This window comes from Maniola hyperantus, chromosome 5 (assembly GCF_902806685.2).
Source record: "Maniola hyperantus chromosome 5, iAphHyp1.2, whole genome shotgun sequence".
NCBI classification, from domain to species: Eukaryota; Metazoa; Arthropoda; class Insecta; order Lepidoptera; family Nymphalidae; genus Maniola; species Maniola hyperantus.
The window spans coordinates 8,574,410-8,597,211 of NC_048540.1; the positions used below are offsets into that span (position 1 = coordinate 8,574,410).

At 38.6% G+C, this 22,802-nt stretch overlaps 3 protein-coding genes across 5 annotated transcripts in view; all 3 read left to right on the forward strand.

The window, feature by feature from the left end:
• On the forward strand, nucleotides 1-8,037 carry RanBP3 (ran-binding protein 3). 3 transcript variants are annotated; one of them, XM_069498931.1, is made up of 6 exons: nucleotides 1-49; nucleotides 515-643; nucleotides 1,874-2,247; nucleotides 4,758-4,901; nucleotides 5,681-5,923; nucleotides 7,262-8,037. In XM_069498931.1, exons 1-6 carry the CDS (start codon nucleotides 13-15, stop codon nucleotides 7,637-7,639), a joined length of 1,305 nt encoding a protein of 434 aa, XP_069355032.1. In that variant the 5' UTR covers nucleotides 1-12; the 3' UTR covers nucleotides 7,640-8,037. The 3 variants fall into 3 exon arrangements, with proteins under 3 accessions (XP_069355032.1, XP_034824978.2, XP_069355033.1); XM_034969087.2 differs by having other exon boundaries at nucleotides 4,761-4,901; XM_069498932.1 differs by lacking the exon at nucleotides 1-49 and adding an exon at nucleotides 132-416.
• A 2,654-nt stretch (nucleotides 8,038-10,691) lies between these two features.
• On the forward strand, nucleotides 10,692-14,650 carry LOC117982707 (odorant receptor 82a-like). Its single transcript, XM_034969088.2, has 8 exons — nucleotides 10,692-10,871; nucleotides 11,017-11,146; nucleotides 11,701-11,905; nucleotides 12,387-12,656; nucleotides 13,235-13,334; nucleotides 13,444-13,548; nucleotides 13,965-14,120; nucleotides 14,590-14,650. Exons 1-8 carry the CDS (start codon nucleotides 10,692-10,694, stop codon nucleotides 14,635-14,637), a joined length of 1,194 nt encoding a protein of 397 aa, XP_034824979.1. The 3' UTR covers nucleotides 14,638-14,650.
• Nucleotides 14,651-15,456: 806 nt separating this feature from the next.
• Nucleotides 15,457-22,802, forward strand: part of Pkcdelta (Protein kinase C delta) — a 29,736-nt gene continuing 22,390 nt past the window's right edge. The window contains exons 1-3 of the mRNA XM_034969083.2: nucleotides 15,457-15,715; nucleotides 19,043-19,149; nucleotides 22,455-22,656. Coding sequence (XP_034824974.1) covers nucleotides 15,623-15,715; nucleotides 19,043-19,149; nucleotides 22,455-22,656 — 402 coding nt within the window. The 5' untranslated portion in view covers nucleotides 15,457-15,622. The remainder of the gene's footprint in view (nucleotides 15,716-19,042; nucleotides 19,150-22,454; nucleotides 22,657-22,802) is intronic.

The following is a 22,802-nucleotide window of genomic DNA, read 5'->3' on the forward strand; positions in this document are numbered from 1 at the left end:
AATCTATAGTTTATGGTTAAAAATTTGATGATGGCAGATGCAAAGCAAGGTACAGATTTAATTACTAATTTTATATAATTTTGGCCCATATACCACCGGAAAATTTCGTCACCTCTAAAGCCTAGTTATATTTCGTACTTAAGCAGTTCATTAAATACTGATAAATGAACATTTATTGCTCAAAAAAAAGCCAAATAACCACACACTATATAAATACCTTGTTTAACTGCATCAGCATTTTTTTGTAGTATTCACTTATTTCTTTGGATAATACAAGTTGAAGTTTACCCTGTGTCTATTTTCTATAAGTTCTATAGAAGGATGTATTTCTTGTTTCTCTCGTCACACATAGTTTACACTTAACAATAACAAAAAGGTAGGCCACAATGGCCACAGCATTATAATGGATTTGAAAGGTGAAACACTAAATTGTAATAAAACTATATGATTCTATTTTGTTTGGTATTGTTTCAGCTGTATGTTACATGTAATTAATAGAAAAGTATTTTTTCAGGTAAAACATCTGATGATTTTTGTAATGGAGCATCACAGCAATCTCGTGTGGTCCTTGCAAAGCCCAGATTGGAGTGTTTTGGGTCCTCCAGTTTCGCATCTAGCTCAAGCAAAAGTTGTAACCCTTTTGGTGAGTAAAAATCTTAATATAAAAACAAAATCAGGAAAATTATATAAACATGAACAACGTCATATAGGTATGACAGATACAACTCTTGTATGAACCTCTTTCTAAAGGTTTTTTTGCCCATGACTGCGAACTCACCTGGTGGTAAGTGATGATGCAGTCTAAGACGGTAGCGGGCTAACCTGGAAGGGGTATGGCAGTTTTTATCAAACCCATACGCCTTTGGTTTCTACACGACATCGTACCAGAACGCTAAATCGATTGGCGGCACGGCTTTGCCGGTAGGGTGGTAACTAGCCATGGCCGAAGCCGAAGGTTGATGTACAATATTTCCTGGTGGCTACTGTACTTTATTTTTACAATTTTTATAGTGTTTTACTGTACTGTACTTTATTGTGAATAGTGATATGGAGTACTTACCTATGTCATAAAATTATTTTAGGACAAAAATTAATTTTGGATTTATTTTGTTTTGTTTTTAGTATGCATGATATTTTAAATTATTAGGGACCTTCAACAGGTTTGTCGAAGGGTCTCTGATGACTTGTGACAGAACCAAGACTATCATTATCGTGACACTGGGTGGGGACTATCATGAAGAAATGGAGAAAAGTTTACAGAATGCTTTAAACTTGAGTGTTGTGTAGCCTGCGAGTGATTCTCTAGCTCAGTGTCTAAAACTGAATTATAGCCACTGAGCTCATGTGAACTCAGTTGGATCTACATTGCTGCTTTTTTGAGAGATATTAAAATAATTTTTCATAGAAATAATACTGGAATTGAATAGCATTAAAGAGAGAATTCGCATTTTTGAAGAGAAAATTTCTGAAGGCACATTAGGCGAATTTGGGATGAGTAATAACTTCAAGGTTGCATCACCTACATGCTTACTTTTGGCTTTGTAAAGTTAATCTTAACTACTGAAAAATAACTGCATTCTAGGGATGATTTGTGGAAACACGTGGCTGGCGCGGGCCGTGGCGCGGTCGAGGTACGGATCAAAACATCACGAACATTTTATATGAAGCAGTTCATGCTTCACCGGTGGCGTCTGCGCACGGACATGTGTTGTACATAAATCATCTTTTTCTGTTTGTATCCAGCACCTTCTGGGAGTCGATTGATGTTGTTTGTGGACCATGTGTATTCAGCTGCAAAAGTGGCCATGCCAGCTCCTCAGAACCCCGATAATTAGTATGACTACATACATACATACCTATAATTTTATTGCAGGATCATCTGTTTTACGTCCGGCACAACTACTATCAGGAAATAATCCATTTCTAAAAGTTTCTGAAACAGACAAGTCTAATAAAAAGAAAGATGCAGAAGGATCTCAGGAAACTACACAAGAAGCAGAAGCTCCCAAGTTTGTGCCTCTTGGCACCACAAATGCAACACCAAGAACAACGACGTCAGTTCCAGCTCCTGCTCAGCCCCCAAGCACTTCCTCTTCAGGATTCATTTTTGGTCAGAATTTGAGTGAGAGGGTGGTCATTAAGGAGACAGTGAATAATGGAGATGCCTCAGTTGACCATAGCTCTTCAAATGGTACATCTGAATTATTATTTACAAGTGCTGCTGCATCTGTGAAAGAAAATAGTCAGGTTTGTCTTTCATATTAAATCATTTTTAACCAACTCCCATAAAGAAGGTGCTAATCAATTTCGCCCATTTTAAAATGTAAGTGTGTACACCGTTTTTTTCGAGGTTTTTAGATCAATTCACAAATTTGTTTTTATCAACAGGAGAAGTTTCCGTGGTGTCCCCATAAAAATTTCTGGTTCCAACTCTTTAATCCTGATGCTGCGGGGTTACTGCCCGCCTAAGTTATCAAGATTCAGGAAATGTTCTGAATAGGGAATTTATATTGTAGGTACCAAGCAACAACTTCATGCTTGGACTCTCAAGTCCCAAGTCCAGGGTGCAGGGTATAGCACTCCTAAACTATAGTGATTTAGGAACTGCTGATGTTTTTTTTTTTTTTTTTATAATTTATTTATTCATAATAATTTTACAAAGTTTCCTATATATCTATCTCGCCAAACTGGTGGGCCAGTTTGTTGGCGAGGTGGCGCTCTTAATACTAAGTACACAACTTACTACTATATTTCCTTAATGCTATTCATACACCTATATCTATTCTTATAATATAAAACTGTACTACATACTAATTTAAACCTACCTACTTCACTAAAAGATAAACTAACACAATTGAGTATACTAACAACTTACTAATAAATAACCAAAGAAAACACAAAAACAGAAATAAATAATTAAGAAGCATGATAGTCAGTTAGAGAGTCCCCAAGTAAGTGTTTCTTTAACCTCTTCTTAAGGACTCCCTCACTGAGCCTATCAATATCCTCCCCAGCCCAACCGATTGCATTAAATATTTTAGGAACTAAATATGCGCTTATTCTTCTACCGTAGTAGTTATACATTTTTGGCTCTACAAATCTCACCTTCCTATTTTTCCTAACATTATCCCTCATTTTAACCTTTTTTTAAAAATTTGTTGAGAAAAAATTATTTTTTACTATTAAGTATTCTACTTTCCTGTTAACAGGTAAAATTTTTAAGTCTTTAAAAACACTGTCATATTGCCCTTTGTATTTTTTCTTCTCTTTTTTTCCTAAAATATGTTTTAATAGTCTAATTTGTATTTTTTTAATTTCTGTGAGATAGGTACTAAATGTTCTGCCATAAATACTCAAGCCATAACTAATTACTGAGTCTGCTAACGCATAGTATACTATTAGTTTTGTCTGTTTACTTAAGACTCGGTCTAGGTGGTAAAATTTGCCTAGTATCATCTTAGCTTATTGCACACAGCCTCTATGTGAGATTTCCAATTAAAATTTCGATCAATGATCAAACCTAAGTACTTATAACTATCTACATATTGTAGCTGTGGACATACACACGAGTCCTTAGCACCATGCAAGCAATCATAACTGTGGCCAACTATACCAATATCTTTATACTGAACCATTTTAGCCCGTCTGTTGTATGGCGAGTATATATGCATGCCTTTCGTCTTTTCCATATTAATAATTATACCATTATCATGTGCCCATTTGATCACATTTTCAAAGTCTGACTGGATATAGTCACGCGCCTCGCTCACGTCCGTTGACGCGTACAGCAGACACATGTCGTCAGCATACATATATACTCGACATTTTTTAACCACATTTACTACACTATTAACGAGCATCAGGTAACCCACTGGCCCGTATATTGAGCCAGTCGGCACTCCTAGGGTTACATTCCACTCGTCGCCCTGAGTCCCATCAATATCGGTGCGTATGGTTCTTTCTGACAAATAATTGCGGAACCACTCATTGGTGGGACCAGCAATGCCACACTCCTGCATGGCCAAGAGTAGCACTTCCTTATCCAGCGTATCAAAAGCCTTCTTATAATCAATAAAGATAGCTAAAATTTGCCTACCATTATTTAAGTTAGCATTTACTTCGTCTGAAAACTGAGTGAGGGCTGTAACTGTGCTCCTGCCTCTCCTGAAACCGTGTTGTGCGTCTGTCAATATGTTATATTTTTCTAAGAAACTGATGCAATATTATTTTAATTACCAAGCCTAGACTACAATATCATTGAACTGCGGATCCCAATTCCTCAATCCTGATGCTGCAAAATACTGAACTCCTAAGCCATTGGGATTCGGGAATTTCTGATAGTGAATTGACATATTAGGTACCAAGCAACAGTTTCATGATTACACTCCAAGTCTGAACTCCTCAAACGTAATGATGCACAGCACTCCTAATCCATAAAGATTCAGGAACTGTTTGCAGTGAAAAATATTGTGAATGCTGAGCATAGACTATGTTATTGTATATTTATCGTTTTATTGACGTAGTTGTTTTGCAGGATGGTTTTCGCACAAATTATTATAGCGTATAACTCAGCTTGGAAAATGGATGCATAAGCACCCAGGTTACGATACAGTTTGACCCTGGGCTTCTCCATAAATTCCATAGCCTATGTCCTTGCTTGACTTTGAACCATCGGTGTATCATTTAAGACTGCCCGATGGCCAAGTGATTTTACATGTGGCTAAGTACACGAGTTTTTTTTATTGTATATTTCTTAGCAGGAAGATGCAGCAGGAGGGAGCGCAGAGGGCGAGGGGTTGGCGGCGGCGGCGGCAGAGTACGAGCGCTCGCACGCACGGCCGCCGCCCCCCGCTGCTTACTGCGCTATGACTGGCGAGGAGGACGAGACCAACGTGCTGCAGGTGTGTATATGCATGTTGCTTACTGTAGCTGCAGGAGGCTTCAACTTTAGGTATATTATACTATGTGCTAATAATAATCAAGAATTTTCAAAGTTTATAATAAAGTAGGTAGTAGGGGCTAGGACATTCAACTCTCGTAAAACTGCCATTTTGGACTCATTATTTCGTAAACACCACTTTTTTTGCAATTTTTTTGTTTTTAGAAATAAATAAAATAGCTGTAACACAGAAACGTCTATGTTTTACCATTGACCTTTTTTTAATTTATTACGAAATAGGCTTGCGGCTGAGAACAATCATGCCTGCAGCACGCTTGCCTAGAAAATGCCTATTTACTCTTGCATTGTTAATGGTTTTACGTGGCAGTCAACACAGACGCCGGAAGGGCATTCCATACCTTAGCGATTCGTATTAAAAACGTTATGCCACCGAGCCGGTTGGATGTTGACCACATATGGATGCCATCGTTCACGGTTTCTCGCCGGCTGGAAAGCCCCGCCGCAAATGCCCACACTTACATTGGTTGTCACGAGCCGCGTCCGAGTGGCTACGTTTAAATTAAAACCAATGGCGTTGCTTGATACCCTATTTTGCATTTGTCGACTCAGGCACGCTCAAGTGAGAGCAAATACGGGTTCGGTAATAACGCCACAATTTTTAAACGTATATTCTCGCACATGGCTCGTGACAGCCAGTGCTTGTGTGGGCATATGCGGCGGGGCTAAAAGAGGAACTAGGTTGTGAAGTTCCTGAGCACACAAACGGTATGCACTATGCAGATATCGTGTCGGCTATTCGCGTGGGAGAGCGGCAGCTGGCGCGAGCGCGGGCGCGGCGTGCTGCGGCTCAACGACGCGGCGGGCGGCGGCGGCGCGCGGCTCGTGGCGCGCGTGGCGGGCTCGCTGCGCGTCGTGCTCAACACCAAGCTGTGGCCCGACATGGTGGTGGAGCGCGCCGGCAACAAGTCGCTGCGCATCACAGCGGCCGATGCGCAGCAGCAAGTCAAGCTCTTCTTGATCATGGCGAGTATTTTTTTTTAAATTTCTTTATTTCAACCAAGTAATAATTGTACATTTTTCCGCTTGACATCCAGAAACTCTCTTGAGTTTATGTGGATGTTGCACATTCCTCTTATATATACTGAACTAAGCTAGATAATAACAAGGTACAAATCAAAACTGAAGATGAAATCGATGCAATCGTAATATTAAGTACTTAAACAGATACTTCATGATATATTTTCCATCTGTATACCATGAATTCATAAATATACCTGGATTGCTTACTCGTAATATCTACTTGAATGAAAACCTGCTTATCGTTATCGCACTTCACTGCCGAGCGAGAGCGAGAGGTCGGACCTGACTGCCGTAGCAAATAACCCCGGATATCTAACAAACTATAGTCTATTCATATAAAAAGACTAGTCCTGACTGACTGACTGATCTATCAACGCACAGTGTAAATCGTTGGGTAAAACAGTAATTTCCTTTTATGATGTAGGCAGTCACTAAGAAATGATTTTTGGAAAATCCACCCCTAAAGTGGTTAAACAGATGATAAAAGTTTGTTTGAAAATCCGTCATTATTCAAGTTATATCTAAAACAAAATGTACTTGGGCTTTCGGATATGTCTCGGTAAAGTTTGTTTGAAAATCCGTCATTTTTCAAGTTATATATATTTTTTTTTTTAAAGAATATTAGCCATATTAAATGACTAATATTCCCCTGTCCTCTCCAACTAAGCGTCAGGCTTGTGCTAGGAGTAGGTTGAGCTATTGAGGCTCTGAATTATTCTGGCTTATATTACATATATCGAAAAAACCGACCAAGTGCGAGTCAGGCTCGCACACCGAGGGCTCCGTACTATAGACGTATTTCTTCGACATTTTGCACGATAAATCAAGAACTATTATAATAAAAAAATATTATAATATATATATAAAAATAAATAAAAATCTGTTTTAAAATGTAAAGTCATAATATGACACCCCACCTGGTCTTACACCACCAATCTTACATTGAAAATTGAAAATACTAATTTTTGTCATCATGTCATTGTACATTTGTCATGAACACATTTTAATTTTTTTTTGTGATGTAGCAGCGTTGCTGTTTCGCGCAGCCCTCGCGCTAACCCGCTGCGGGCGAGCGCGGGTGACGTGCGAATGTGCGAGGCGTTTGTCGCCTCATACCCCGTTTGCCATCTCAACCTGTTGCGTACTATAATATCTAGAGGTCATTACATCTCCCCTACAACAAACTCTATACATGAACGTAACGTTTTACTAAACATCCTTTGTATACATATAAGTAAATAAATAATTGGCACTATATCAATGGAATGATTTTTTTTTTAGGGGGCTCCAGGAGATATCGTACAACTGTGCAGAGCGCTTATGTCGCGAATCTCGCTCAGCAAACGCAGTTCAATAAGCTCCAAAGAAGACGAGAAGTCCCAGCGATCTGCCGAGAGATTAGAAGCGGCGGCCGATGAAATCGATTACCTTGAAAAGTCAGTAGACGACTCTAATCAAGAGGATGACGAGGAACAATCTGTCGACGACGCTCCGGACAGCAGGCACGATGACAGATTAGAATGTATTGATGATAAGACTGAGGATGTCGATAGTACGAATCAGGAGGTAGCGGAAGACAAAGAAACAAATGCGTTAAAACGAAAAGAACCAGTCACAGACGAAACTTCACCTAAGAGACATTGCCAGGACAATCAGTGAGTGTGATATTCAGCCTCAGTGTAAAATTATGTGAATTAAACTTGAAAAATAGAACTTTATTTAATCAATTCCTTGCAAATCTGTATTTCAACGATGTGATGAGAGTAGGAATATTTATGATTAAATTAATAACTTTATCGTATTGCAGCATTGGGTTAGTATTAATAGATCGATTGATGTATTGTTATTTTTTCTTCGTCATTTGTAATATTGTTTGAGTATGGAAAGAATTGCAATTATAGAATTTTACAATACTTATCTAACAAATGTTTGGCTTTAACACATTCCAACGACTGTGGAGCGAATGCACTAAATATTTGATTCGGCTGGAGCTGAATACCAAATAAAATATACATGTGATTTATTTTCTCAAATATAAGCATTAAAATGTTCAATAACTTTTTTATTTTACCCTTCTTATCGATAAAATTTTAAACGACTCGGGTCTGATACATACCCAAGGACTGGAGATGAGTTGATGTACAGCGCCTTTTTTTTGTAACAACTTAGACAAGTGTTTGAAAGTATAATGAAAACAATATACGACTCAAAGGACGAGTGGTACGCCGCGCGTCCTCGCCTCAAAAGTAAATAAAGCTTACAGTTATATAAAAAGATTCCACCACTCTCCACTCTGCAGGTGTGCATTGCGGATAATTTGGATAAATTAAATTTTACTTTGGTAATGTAACTAATCTAAAGTGGTTATGTATGCATATTCAAGGATAGTTCGTAAAAATGACTCCTCACGCGCCATTTTAACTCTATGGGTCAACTGTCATGTCGAAAGTACTGTTCACCTTAAATAAGGACTAAAATCGTACTTTTGACATGAAATTTGAGACAAAAAGTTAAAATGGCGCGTGTGGAGTTAAATTTTACGCATTATACAGAGCGTGACTTCAGTATGTAAGGGCATGCGCAGACAAGGGACTATTGTCCGAGGAGGACAAGTCCCTCATCTTTTACTACGTTGTTTCGCCGTATACCAGCCAGCGTATATACTTGTATACTATTATTATTATAATTTGTGTCCATTTTTTATGAGGCCCATAGTTAGCGACCATGTCTCGGATCCATAATATATGTCATCACTGGCAAAACGCACTGTTCGAAGACTGGTCTTCAAGCACTGAAGAATTTCGAAGCTGATTTTGAGGAAAGCTCAGAGTCACTCAGCGGGTGATGGAGAAAGCTATGCTTGGAGTTTTTCTACGTGATCAAATCAGAAATGATGAGATCCTATGAGAACTGGAGTAACCGACATAGCTCAACGGGTTGCGACGCTGAAGTGGCAATGGGCAGGGCACATAGTTCGTTAATTCGATAGACGTTGGGGGTCCCAAGGTGCTGGAATGGCGACCTCGCACCGGAAGATGCAGTGTTGGAAGACCCCCCACTAGGTGTACGGATGACACCAGACGAGTCGCAGGGAGCCGCTAGATTCACGCGGCGCGGCGCAAGACCGTGGCGTGTGGAAGTCCCTACTAGAGACCTATGGTCAGCAGTGGACGTCTATCGGTTGATAATGATGATAATGTATCCATTTCATTATACATATCATTTCAGTGGCACAGTCCGTTGCCGTAAGTGCACTGCAAGTGCCCATTATGCACTGGCAGCTAGGTATTAAAGTGGGTTCCGCCCAGCGACTGATATACAGACAGAAACATAAAGCCAATATCAAACAGAGGCTAGGTACTTGGCTGTTAATTATTTACGAACATGAACAAGACATTTGTGGGGTGTCAAGTGCTTATTAACTTAACGATACATTAGCGAGAATTCAAACTGTCTGACGGTAATTAACTGCTTTCAATATAAACACCTCCAAAGTCTTTAAAAGCCTAATCTACAGGCTGTTATTTTTACTGACAACTGGCTCAACCTAATGGACAACCTAATACCGACTAGGAAAAGACTCAATTGACGATAATGAACATTTGAAAAGATCAGGGCTGCAGCGGTTGTTTACCATGTCTCCCTGTCTTAGCTGCTGCCTTGACAAGGTTCCACAAGCCCAATATTTTAAAGTCTGCTTCAATGGGCCTCCCCCAGGTGCTAATTGTACGATCTGCGGGATGTTTTGCTAACTCTGTGTGGTACACTGAATGATAGCCATAATATTTTAAACGCGAAAATGTGTTTGTTGGGTTGTCCTTCAATCACGCCGCAACGGAGGAATGGATTGACGTGATTTTTGCAAGGACAAACATTTTTTTTACGTCACTCAGAGGAAGTCGCGAGCATCATAGTAAATAATTATGGTTTAATAGAAGAAGAAGAAGAATAAAAAATATTGATTTTTAATGAAAATGTTTATTTAACAATTTATGGTGACAGGAGACTTCCTTGCTTAGCTCCAGAAGTTATTTTAATAGGGGAGCTCACTGCCCCATCGTGTACAATCCGGCAAGTACTACAGTGAAGTCGTTTTAGCAAGAACTCCTCGGCATTTTAGGCTTGACCACAAAAGCATTATTTACCAGTCCACGGTGTCTATAGTCCATAAATCAAGATACAGCTTGCTTTATCATTCGACACACTGCTCAATTAGAATCCTCAAAGTATTATGTGGTGAATACACGAATTCTTAGGACCTATAACGCAACCAAACTAAGAAAGGGAAATCGTGTCCGCTATATTGTGACATCCTAGCTAAAAATATATGTGGGTCCGTATATTTTTAATGGATTCTGTAGGGTCCACTGAAAATATACACAACCACACCAATTTCACATTTTGTAGTTACATAATTTTCACAATTTTATTGTACGTTTATATTTAAAAAAAAAACTACTTACCTACTTCACTCTACTCTGTCTCTTTGCGCTAGCCCTTATACTAGGTATAAGTAATATTTCTGACTTAACCACAACAAAACATTACAAGTATTGTTTTTTGGAGCAACCTGTATAATCAGTAAGTGTCATCAAATAATTCGGAGGCTATAAAATCTGCAGCTTTGATTCATTATATTGCGGCTTGCCTGTGCACCTTCGTATTTTATGTCTAACAAAAATAAGTAGGTACCTCACAATATTCTATTAAGATGTTTGAAACGTTCGAAGCATTTCGAACCCAGTTCAACACATTATCAAGAGTTGGGTATTTTAAAATCGTCACGCATCCTGTAACTAAATGGAGATATAGGCTTCATTACTGTTATCGCATCTTAGTATGGATTGCTGTAATTACTTACAATTTACAACTCCTACTTCTTTCTATTCAGGCAAGTCATAATTTAATAAAAATCTCCACAGTGCAAAAGAAATTTTGAGGGCGTGCTTGATAAAAGCTGAAAGTTTGTAAGGTGGTGTTCATTTCATACCTAGAAGGTAAAATACCTAGCTGATAAAAACTCTTCCTATTTGTAGAACCTGGACTGCACTGATCGACTCTTGGGAACCTTATTCATACTTCTGACCACTTTGAATACACTTGGAAAACAAGCTGCTTTTAATTTGAAAGTTAAACGCATCGACAATATTATTGACGTAGTTAAGGGTAAGTAGGTATCTAAGTATCTTTGAGGGAAAAAAGTGAGATAGCATCCTTAATGCTTTTGGGTCTTAAATGCCGAAGTACCTAGTTAATTTTAATTAGGTAGGTACTTGTCTTTTCCAATCACTATGGAACGAAAATTTTAAAGTATAGGTAAATACATCCTACCTATCTACCTACCTATCCAGGAATTTTCATTTTTATCTAAGAGACAACTTATATTTTACTTTCTTACATAAATCTTTTTCTAATGGGCTTCCGAGACGGCCAAGCGGCTTGACGTTAAGCACGTAGATTTTTGCTTGAACCAAATATTTTGACCGTTTACAATGTTTGCTTACTGGTTGAGTCAAGCATTTACGTGCTTAACGGTGATACATGCGATTTTATATTGTTTGCTTGACGCGACATTCGGACAGTGTTCGAGATATGAGAAAAGTGCGTGCACAAACACAACTACGTGCTTGATGCCGCTTGACCGTCTCGGAAACCCTTTACAGTAGTTTAGTTATACATTATCTACTTACTTTATACGTATCTACTTCATGATCTTTTAGGTTCATATTTTGCACCTAAAAATTCATTCCACGAAGACATAGCAAGGGCTAATGCAGTATCGATGACTCGCCTCCACAAACTTTACTGTATTGCTGTAAGCATTTGTGGTGTTCTATTTACTGCTTATCCTCTTATAAATAGAAGTTTGGGACAAGAAGATCAAGTTCCAGGATATTTCCCTTTTGACACGAGTAAGACACCAATGTAAGTTAAGTTATTATTTAAATGATTTAACGCATAGTTTCTAACTAAACGTGTGCCACCGCAAAGTAGGTAAATATTAAAACTCTTAGTTACAAATGTCCCTTCTATGTTACCTTACAAGTCAAATATTAAGTACTAGCTGATGCCTGCGACTTCGTACGCGTGGATTTAGGTTTTTAAAAATCCCGTGGGAACTCATTGATTTTCCGGGATAAAAAGTAGCCTATGTCACTCTACAGGTCCTTAACTACACCCATGCAAAAATCACGTCAATCCGTTGCTCCGTTGCGACGTGATTGAAGGACAAACCAACTGACCAATAAACCAACAAACAAACACATTTTTGCATTTATAATACGTATGGGTACTAATGTCTACTACAATGGATGGTCTCAATTTTTTTTACAAAATATTTTGTGCGTGATTAATAAATTATTAAGCAAGTATATCCAATTTTTAAAACATGTTGATTTTTTTTCAGATTTCATATAGCCGTTGTGTACATGAGTGTGCTTATTACTTTGCAAGCTTACGGCCATGTGACGATGGACTGTACAATCGTAGGATTTTACGCACAAGCTAAAACTCAGTTGCAAATCCTTAGACATAACTTTGAACATTTCGTGGATGAATTTGAATCTGAGGAGAAAACTATAGATCACTTTAAATATATTGACCAAAATGAAAATCATAAGCGAGCGTTGCAGAAGAAATTCGTGCACTGTTTGGATCATAACGAACTTATAGTTTGGTAGATATTTAGATTACCTGCATTGTTCACCCATATCTTACTTAGGAAGTACGTTTACATCATTTAAAAAAACCTCTAAACTTAGATAAATATGATCTCCACTGCGCTCCGACCGTAGCAGAGACCAATCATTTTTTTTCCTTTGTTTTAACCAAATGATAATTGTACATTTTTCCGCTTGACATCCTGAAACTCTCTTGAGTTTGTGTGGATGTTGCACAATTCTTCTTATATATCTAAAATACTGAACTAAGCTAAATAATAAAAGGTATACAAATCAAAATCTGAAAAAAAATCGATGAAATCATAATAATATTAGGGAATGCTTCTAAATAAAAAAAAATACAATTAGCGATGCTACGGCGGTGGCCCAATAATTAATAACTACCTACTTACATTGCCTACGAGCTCTTGAGCCATTGTAGCTTGTAGGCAGCTAGTGTAGATAGTCTACAGCCTCTACGGCGAGCTCTACGTATCAATAGTTACAGGCCTACGTTTTGTTCACGGTTTATACGAAAACTATAAAAATTAGCTTAGTCACTTTTAAATTAGTTTCCTGAGCTTGTCTGTTTCAGGTTCGCAAAGGAAATAGAATCTATTTTCGGTGAAGCGATGATATTTCAGTTTTTTGTTATGGTCTGGGTAATATGTATGACCACGTACAAAATTGTTGGGGTAACACACTCATCTTATGTACTTAGTATTATTATGTAGAGTATACTTAAATATACCTTTTTTTAACCGACTAATAATTCAAAATTGTACTTAATTAATTTCGTTTTAGCTTTCCGTAATGTCCGCAGAATTCATTTCGATTGCAATGTATCTTGGGTGCATGTTGGCGCAGCTTTATATTTACTGTTATTATGGAACACTTCTGAGGGTAGAGGTAAGGGTAATTATGTTTTTAGTATCCCGTTGTAAGTTCTCAACATCACTTTCTTACCATAAAACTTACGTGCAAAATCTCAAGTTTCTCTCTCAAGGAACTCTTCCTTCGTACAAACGTAACGCTAAAAATATGCTGCGTAGGTAGGTAGGTAGGATGCAGCGAGTAGGTATAATGTTTCGCAATGCGTTAAGCTTTGTGTGCACCAAAGAGCCCGGCACACTGTGTTTCGTTAATAGGTGCCTATGGGCTAGGTATACGTATAGGTCTCTTCATTCGTATTTTGTACGCTGCATTACGTTCACACGTAAAAAGAAAGAAGTACCTACCGACTACCCGGTATGGGGCATGTCTGATAGGTAGCCGATGACCAATAGGTAGGTAGGACTCTGAAACTAAAATTTTAACTCTTGCAGAGTGATCTAGTAAACGACTCCATATATCAGTCAGGATGGCAGTCCCTCTCGCCTGCGTTCCGTCGTCAACTGTACATGCTTATGGAAAGATGTAAACGGACGCTGGAGCTTCGCACCGCTTACGTCATACCCATGTCACTGGATACGTATATTTCTGTAAGCATGCCTAATTTTCATACTTCAACTACGAATTTCAGAGGTTTACGTTAAGGGCCCTCTCTCACTTTTCTAAGATTTCAAGCTCCAAATTTACCATCATAGGACGAACTTTCATATAATTGAATACATGTTTAAAATAAATCGATCTTTCGTAAATTTCGTTGATTTCGTTAATTTCGTTTTATGCGGCGCTCCAGCGTCACACTGCCTTGATTAACGCTTAGTATGGTGAAATTAAAAATGTCACTAAGTACCTACTTACCAATAAATGAAAAACAAGCTGTTGTACTTAAAATTCTTAACTAGGAACAGCGCGAGAGCTCTGTGCGTGCGTTTATTGTTTAGTTGTGATTTATATATTTTAGTTCTATTGCGTTAAATATGATATTAACAACATCATGAAACCCATCCCCATTGACTCTAATACCTACTTACCGTATTTTAATTGTTGTTTTTCGGTTTTCAGATTTTGAGATCATCTTACGCACTATTCACAATTTTGGATAGAAAATAGATCTAAAATACGAACAGCTGTATATCATGTGACACGTGTGATGTATAAGGTACTTTAATTTGTTGTTGAGTTTAATTAAATTAAAACAGATCCATAAAATTGGTTGTTGTTTCAATATTTATCCCAAAGATGTTATTATAGGTAAGTACAATAACATTCTAATAGGAAGTTCATACATACCTATGTAGGACCTATGTCCACATAATTTGACTGCGTGTGATTTGAATGATTGTTACTTACTACAAATGTAAATAATTTAAACATATTATTAAACAAAATTGTATAACATACGATGAAAATCTCATTAACCATTGGTTTTTTTATGACAGGCCTGAAAATGCTTCAAAACGTTTGAGAATCGGACAGGAACTGTACCTATCTACTGATAGGAGATGTACGAATATGACATAATGTTCTTTAAAACTTCGACACTCAGTTAATGATCAGTTATGATGATGAGGAATGATGATGTAGGTATACTGAACGCTTTATTCTTGGTTTTATTGCTTTAATAATATAAAGACTTCAAGCAATTTAATAACTTCTTCAATGTTATATCGTCTTATGTCGGAATCTGAAAAGAAATAAACATCTGGACGTAGCGTAGGTAGGTAGGTACATATCTACTAAAAATAATATATCCTTTATTCACCACTGTATTCTGGACTCTGGTACTCTTGTAATTATTTTAAGCGCATTTTTGTGTATCGCTTAAATTCTCGTAGAGCGAATGCGGCCGATGACTGTTGACTCACGGACTCCGGCAGACAATTCAGGAACCCACCTCTCTTCAGTGCTCCGTACGTCGTAAGTGCCGAAAGTCGTGTAAAAAGTGTATCCGGCCGCAAATAGCTCGCGTGGAATTTCGTTTATAAATACGCAATTACGGCGGCGCGGCGGTTAAACCGCACTCCGCTGCAGAGGCAGAGTTCGTGTCGGTTCAGGCAGCGGCGGCGGCGCGAGCGACGGGCATGCGCGCGCGCCGATGATATTTACGGGCGGGGGGGCGCGCCGGCGCACCTCGCCCGCGCCGCCGCGCACGCGCCCTCCCGCTTACCAGCGTCTTTATGCTGAAAATGTAAGTTTTTCGGATGTTTCAGTGTCTTAGTAGTTACCATTTATTATCTTTGTAGGAAACTCTTCGTAGCCCTGAGTAGGTAATAGGTATCTAAAGATAGATTCGAAGTACATAGATTGGATATGGGGATTTGCATAGCTTGTAAATAAGTATTTATAATAGTAGGTACTACGCTACGCGAGTATAGGTACAGCATAAGCATAGAAGTACCTATAGGTATTGTGTGTACCAACAGGTCTGATGTAAATATTTCCACAAGCTTTGTAACACGCGCCCGTTAACTGGTATAAATTATGACAACACATAGTACACGTACCTACTACATAATATTATATCTAAACTAGCATATGCCTGCGACTTCGTTCGCATGGACTACACAAATTTCAAACCCCTGTTTTATCCCTTTAGGGATTGAATTTTTAAAAATCCTTTCTTAGCGATAGCTATCTATCTGCATGACAAATTTCAGCCCAATCCGAGTCAGTCAGTCAGTCCGTCAGTCACATTTTCCTTTTATATATATAATAGATTATGCCACGTACTCGAATCTAGAGAAAATAAATTCACTAAATCTATTGTAAGTTATCAGCGGCTAATTAAGACCGTCGAAGGCCCGGGCGGCATTTTTAAAGTTAATTGCCAGTGTTTACAGTTAAGATTTTGTTTGTTAGTATTGTTATTGTATCCACCACCCCAATACTTAGGTAGATAATTGATGCTACCCAATTTGATAGAGGCTTGTCTTTAACTTTATCATCTTACTTTTCTCAAAGCAATAATATTCTTAGTCGTGACAAAAACTGTCACATCTATTCATAAGTCATAAGGTCCATCCCCTTTTAGGTAAAGCTTATTTGAAACTAAGGGTCATAAATTATATTAGGTACTATAATATAATTTATATCCCGTAGTTTAATAAGCTTAAGTAGTAGATATGTATATATTATAAAATATTCTTCTATAACTATTGTGATGCCATCTGATTAAGTGGAACAGTCGAGTGGAGAATTGGGTAAGAAACTAGAATCAAGGTTGAGTGGCGTATATCGAACAGTAAATGCATGGATATAAATAGAGAAACAGCACGCTTAAACGTTTGATGGGATCGTATGTAGGTATGTTAGGTATCTACTGTACCCTTAGAACGAGGTCCGAGGACGACATCATGATGGCGTTAATAGATTTCGAACATTAAAATGAAATGAGTGAGTGGGTACCTATGTAGTAATCATAACTTGTGAATCCGGCGACTAAACAAAGAGAGCCTATATCTTAGGGGCCACCTAGTGCCTTCCCAAACATTAGGTAGTAGGTACTTACCTATTTAGTAGTAGGTAAGTATTTAAAATTAATTTTGAAAGAAATTTTGAAATCACTACCCATATTATTCTAAAAGCGAAAGTGTACAAGTATTAAATAAATCCGCGACAGATGGCAATCGGCTTATGAGGCTTGGGGACGCCCCGCACGGGTTAGCACAGGGGCTGTGCGGTTGTGCGGGACGATCCCTCCCCGATTGCCATTTAGACCTGTCGCGACTATAGGTGTGGTCATATATACATATACATAATATGAATATCTATGATCCAAACACGGACGTGTAACGTACATAAATTGTATATGGGGATCACTTTTGAGGGCAAAACTAGAAGATTTAAAAAAAATCAGCAACCTGTACCTACCGTGTGACATATCAAATGAAAGGCCTTGTTGGGCGACAATACATTTCAGCCACTAGTGAGTGAGTGTCAGCCAATCAGAGGTGATTGCGATCGTAGGGATATCTACTCGTGTGGTCACACTATAGCTGTCAAACAACGGCGCGGGCGCGGCTCTAGCATCAATGAGCGTGGAACAACGTATACCGCGAGAAACAATTTTTGACCAAACCTTATATTATGCTAGCGGTAAACTTACCTTATAGAATGTAGAGATGGGTAGGTACATAGAGCTTTATTACGTTACATGAATGAAACACAATACTGCGAATGAGTCACGGATCGCATCGACGCAAACTACTCGCATATGTCAAGCAAATCCGCAATACGTCTTGTATGCCATTCGCATAAACCGTAGCAGATCGAATCGGACTCTTGCCAGAGAATTCAAGAAAAAGACCTTGAGGTGGCGACGTTTTCTTAGCGAAAACCGGCAACTAGTTGCTAATCTACGGTTGTAAGGGTGGCACATTATAAACAAAAAATAAAATAAACAAAAAGAGTGATATGTAATTTGGCGATGTGTCGAGACGTTTTCGAGAATGTCGACTTTGTTACGGGTACGTTAGCGGATGTCACTGTATCACAAGTCTTTTTAGATGTTCAAACTTTTAACTTATCATATTGTAAAACATCAAGAAGATATTATACCGAAGTTGGTATTATACAATATACATGTAGGAGAAACCGGCTTTACTCACGTATTTAGTAGACGTTAGCCCAACTACTTAGTTTCGAATCCATCCGAAGTTGGTATTTGTGCGATTACCAGGTAGGTACTTTACTTGGAAGCTGAATTTGCTCAGACTTGGTAAGAGATAGTTAAAATGAGACAAGTTTATGTCATAAACCTGTCTTATTTTAACTCTATGTATTTACCTAAAGTCTGATCAAAGTCAAAATAAGGTACAAGCTTAATTTCAGTAAGAATAATTGGCTCCATATTATACTTATTTTAAAATATCACCTCATTAAACAAGATAATAACTTAATTAGGAACTATAGTTATTATCTTTCTTTTAAAATGAATTTAATCTACTGGCTTTATCAATCACGTAGGGTAAAGAGCTTCCGAGACATGATCAGAACTGAGAATGTTGCTAGTTAAGAAAAACCAGCCAAGTGCGAGTCAGACTCGCGCACTGAAGGTTCCGTACTACAATCGTACACGGCATATATATCGATATTTTTCTCGATAAATCAAAAACTATTATGCCTAAAAATAAATAAAAATAAATCTGTTTTAGAATGTACAAATAAAGCCCTTTCATATAATACCACACTTTGAAAGTTGAAAATAGCAATATTTGTTCCATGACCACAATAATTAATTTTTTTGTGTCATGTAACCACAAATTCACGGTTTTCAGATTTTGCCCGAATGTCTGCTATAAGACCTACCTACCTGCCAAATTTCATGATTCTAGGTCAACGGGAAGTACCCTATAGGTTTTCTTGACAGACACGACAGACAGACAGACAACAAAGTGATCCTATAAGGGTTCCTTTTTCCTTTTGATGTACGGAACCCTCAAATTAGGGTTTTGGATTTATTCCGTGGTTTAACGAAGAATATAACGAATTTAACGTTTTGGTCGGGTGGTTTCAGTGGTTTCCGGGCGCGGGCGGCGCGCGCGACCGCGGCGGCGAGCCGGAAGTGCGCCGCTCGCGCGGCAAGCGCATTTCACAGCGGCGCGGCGCTATCAAGCACCTTAAGTAAGCTTTTTTGACATGAATTCCCTTCAAGCCATGAATTTCTTCAACGACTTAGAGCTTAGAGCCATTACGAACGGTCGACTAGTCGCCCGGCAACTCAGTCGATGGTGACCAATCCTCAAATTTAACGCAAAGTGCCGCGCGGAGGCAGCGCAGCTGCAGCGCTTTTTTATAAATCCATATAAATAAAAACGTGCAACTGCACCGCTACAGCCGCGCTGCGGTCGCGCGTCAATTCATCGATCGGAATTATACAAAACAGCGCGACCGTGCTGCTGTCGCGCTGCCTCCGCACGACCACTTTGCGGTAAATTAGAAGGCGTCCTTACATTTTACGTAAAAATTTATAGTCTTTACCTAAACATTCTGAATTAGACACATCCAAAAATGTTTGGTAAGTATATTTACAAATTCACTTTCAAGAGTCCGAGTATCCAGATCATCGAAAGCAAAATTAGAAGATTGAAACATTGTTTACATATCATGATTGAATGGTAGATATTTTTTACGTTCTTAATTTATTTTCAAACTAGATGATGCTAGCTGATGCCGCGACTTCGTCTGCTTGAATTTAAGTTTTCTAAAAACCACATGGGAATTCGTTAATTTTCCGCGATAAAAAGTAGCCATGTCCTTTCCCGGGATGTAAGCTAACGCGCTGTACCAAATTTCATCAAAATCGTTTAGACTGTTGGGCCGTGAAAAGCTAGCACAGACAGACAAACAGAAAGACAGACACATTTTCGCATTTATAATATTAGTATGGCAGTATGGATAGAGGTGCTTTCCTTGCATGCTTCTGCGTGCTTATAGGTACATCTGATCTGATTTTCAGTTTACTCACGTCTGATTTAGTCTTCATAGTAGGTACGTACTTTCAAAGGGATGAAGCCTAAGTATAGAGAAACACGGAGATACACTTGATGTCTCCCTTGATATTTCTAAGGCTTTCTACCGGATCTGGCATGATGGCCTTCTTAGCAAGCTTCCAGCTAACGGTCGCCTACCGCGCTTGTGTGACTGGATATCTAACTTCTTGAGTGAACGTTTCTTCCGAGTAGTCGTTGACGGATGCTCGTCGGATCTTATGGCCATTAATGCTGGTGTTCCTCAAAGGTTTGTCCTCTCCGCTACACCTTTCCTTTTTTGCTGCATATTAACGATCTGTTGCAACCAGGTATCGTTAGCACAGACGACAGAACTGTAATAGAGAGTTACATAAACAGTTCATGTGCTAGTAACTCAGAAATCATTCGAACTCAGAGAGGCGATGGTACAGCGGTTAAACTCTTTCTTGAAATATGTTTCAGAATGAGGGGATGTTAATTTAGTTGAGTTTAACGCTACATAAACCCAGGCGTGCCTGGACACAGCTAAACGGAGTCCTTTCACCTTGACTCTAACTTTCCGGGGTATTTCTGTTACCATCACCGATCATATTGATCTCCTACGTCTTGACATTTCAGCCAATATCAACTTCGGAAGTTCTATCGAAGCTAAAGTCAAGACTGCTGGCAAAAACCTCGGTATTCTTAACAACAAGCAGTACTTCACGCCCCACCAAATGGTTACCTTATATAAGGCCCTGGTCAGGTCGTGCATGGAGTCCTGCAGTCATCTTTTAGATGGCTCCGCTAAGTACAAACCAGCCGCTTTAGACACCGTTGATCGTCGAGCTAGGAGATTTATAGGCGAAGATTCACCACTTCTGGGGAAGCTTCAGAGTCATGATCACCGCCGCAAGGTTGCCAGCCTATCGGTGTTTTACAGGATACATTTTGGAGAGTGTGCTCTGGAGCTGTTCGATCTTGTCCCCCCTCACCTTTCTACCACCGTAGAACCTATGTCGTCAACATTCCATCTAAGCTTTGCGTCATCATTCCTTATACGCATGCCTAAGGTCTGGAATGCTCTTCCGAGATCAGTGTTTCTTGCCAATAAGGAGAATCTTTAAGACAAAAATAAATAGGCACTTTCTGGGCAAACGCGTCCTATCTTAGCCCACATCATCACTTCTCATCAGGTGTGATCGTGGTCAAGCGTGCGCCTATAGTGAGCAAAAAAAAGACATGTAAAGGTCCTATATCTTTTTCTACCTTCTTTAGTGGTATGTTCTCAGTGCAGTGGTTTCAATGGATGGTCTGGTAGAGATCACTTTAGTGATTAGGTCACCTTTTGTGAACCTATCTTATCATCATCATGATCGACCCATGGCCACTACTGAGCCGGGTCTTCTCTCAGAGTGAAATCAAAATCAAAATCAAAATCATAAGCCATAGTCTGCCACGCTGGCCCAATGCGGATTGGCAGACTTCGCACACCTTTTATAACATGGAGAGAACTCTCAGGCATGTAGATTTCCTCACGACGTCTTCCGTCACCGTTAAAGCAAGTGATATTTAATTGTTTTTTGAAAATGCACATAACTCCGCAAAATTAGTGGTGCGTGCCCGAGTACGAACCCCCGACCTCCCGAAAAGAAGGAGAACGTCTTAACCAGTAGGCTATCACCGCTACAACTATCGTATTCTTAATACCTACCCTATGTTATTCTAGTGACTTTTCTTGTTTGCAATGAGATAAATACCAAATAAATAATTACAAAAAAAAATAAAAACCGACTTCGTTACACAAACACTAAAAATTTAAAAATAATTTAATTTATTACCGAATATATTATGTATACAAGAGTTAATATAGTTCCATAATAATACTTTTTGGTGCCGGTGCCAATTAGCTTTAGCTGCGCGAATCGTCTAGACTTCATATTTTTATGGGACTCCACAATGGCACCTCATTGGCACCGACCCCAAAAAATATTATTATGGAACTATATTAACTCTTGTATACATTATATATTCGGTAATAAATTAAATTATTTTTCAATTTTTAGTGTTTGTGTAATGAAGTCGGTTTTTATTTTTTTTGTAAAAAAAATTTATTTCACAATTTTTAGTAGCCCCATGGAATTATGCTATGACTGGTTAAAAATCTACTGTTTACTAAGCTATTACACTGATCGCGAGCAATTTACTCTTATCCGTTGAGGAGTTCCAGTATCTATCTTCAAAGATGTTCATCAGATCTTCACCAAATTGAAATGGGACCAACTTTGAAGTATACCCTTTCAAACAAAAAAAGAATTTTCAAAATCGGTCCAGGCGTTTTCGAGTAATCGGGGAACATACATTAAAAAAAAAAAAAAAAAAAAAAAAAAAAAAAGATTCCGACGAATTGAGAACCTCCTCCTTTTTTTGAAGTCGGTTAAAAATTCTTTTTATTAAATTGTTAAAATTTTCTTGCAGAATCCATGAAGTCAACGGTCATCGTTTCGTGGCGAAATTTTTCCGGCAGCCAACATTCTGTGCATTTTGTAAAGAATTTCTATGGGGTTTTGGCAAGCAGGGATACAGGTGTGTCGTGTGTCAGACCGCAGTTCACAAGCGGTGTCACAGCAAGTTGCTCGGCAAGTGTCCCGGGTCTACCGCCTATTCGGACGCTACTGTGGTAAGGACAATGAACTTACCTCTACATATGGTTTTGTAGCGCTGAACTTGGACAGCTGAAATGTGATAACGACTAAATATAATCTAAGTATATAAATATAAGAGAGAAGATATTTTGTTTGTTTATCCATACTAAGTAATATTATA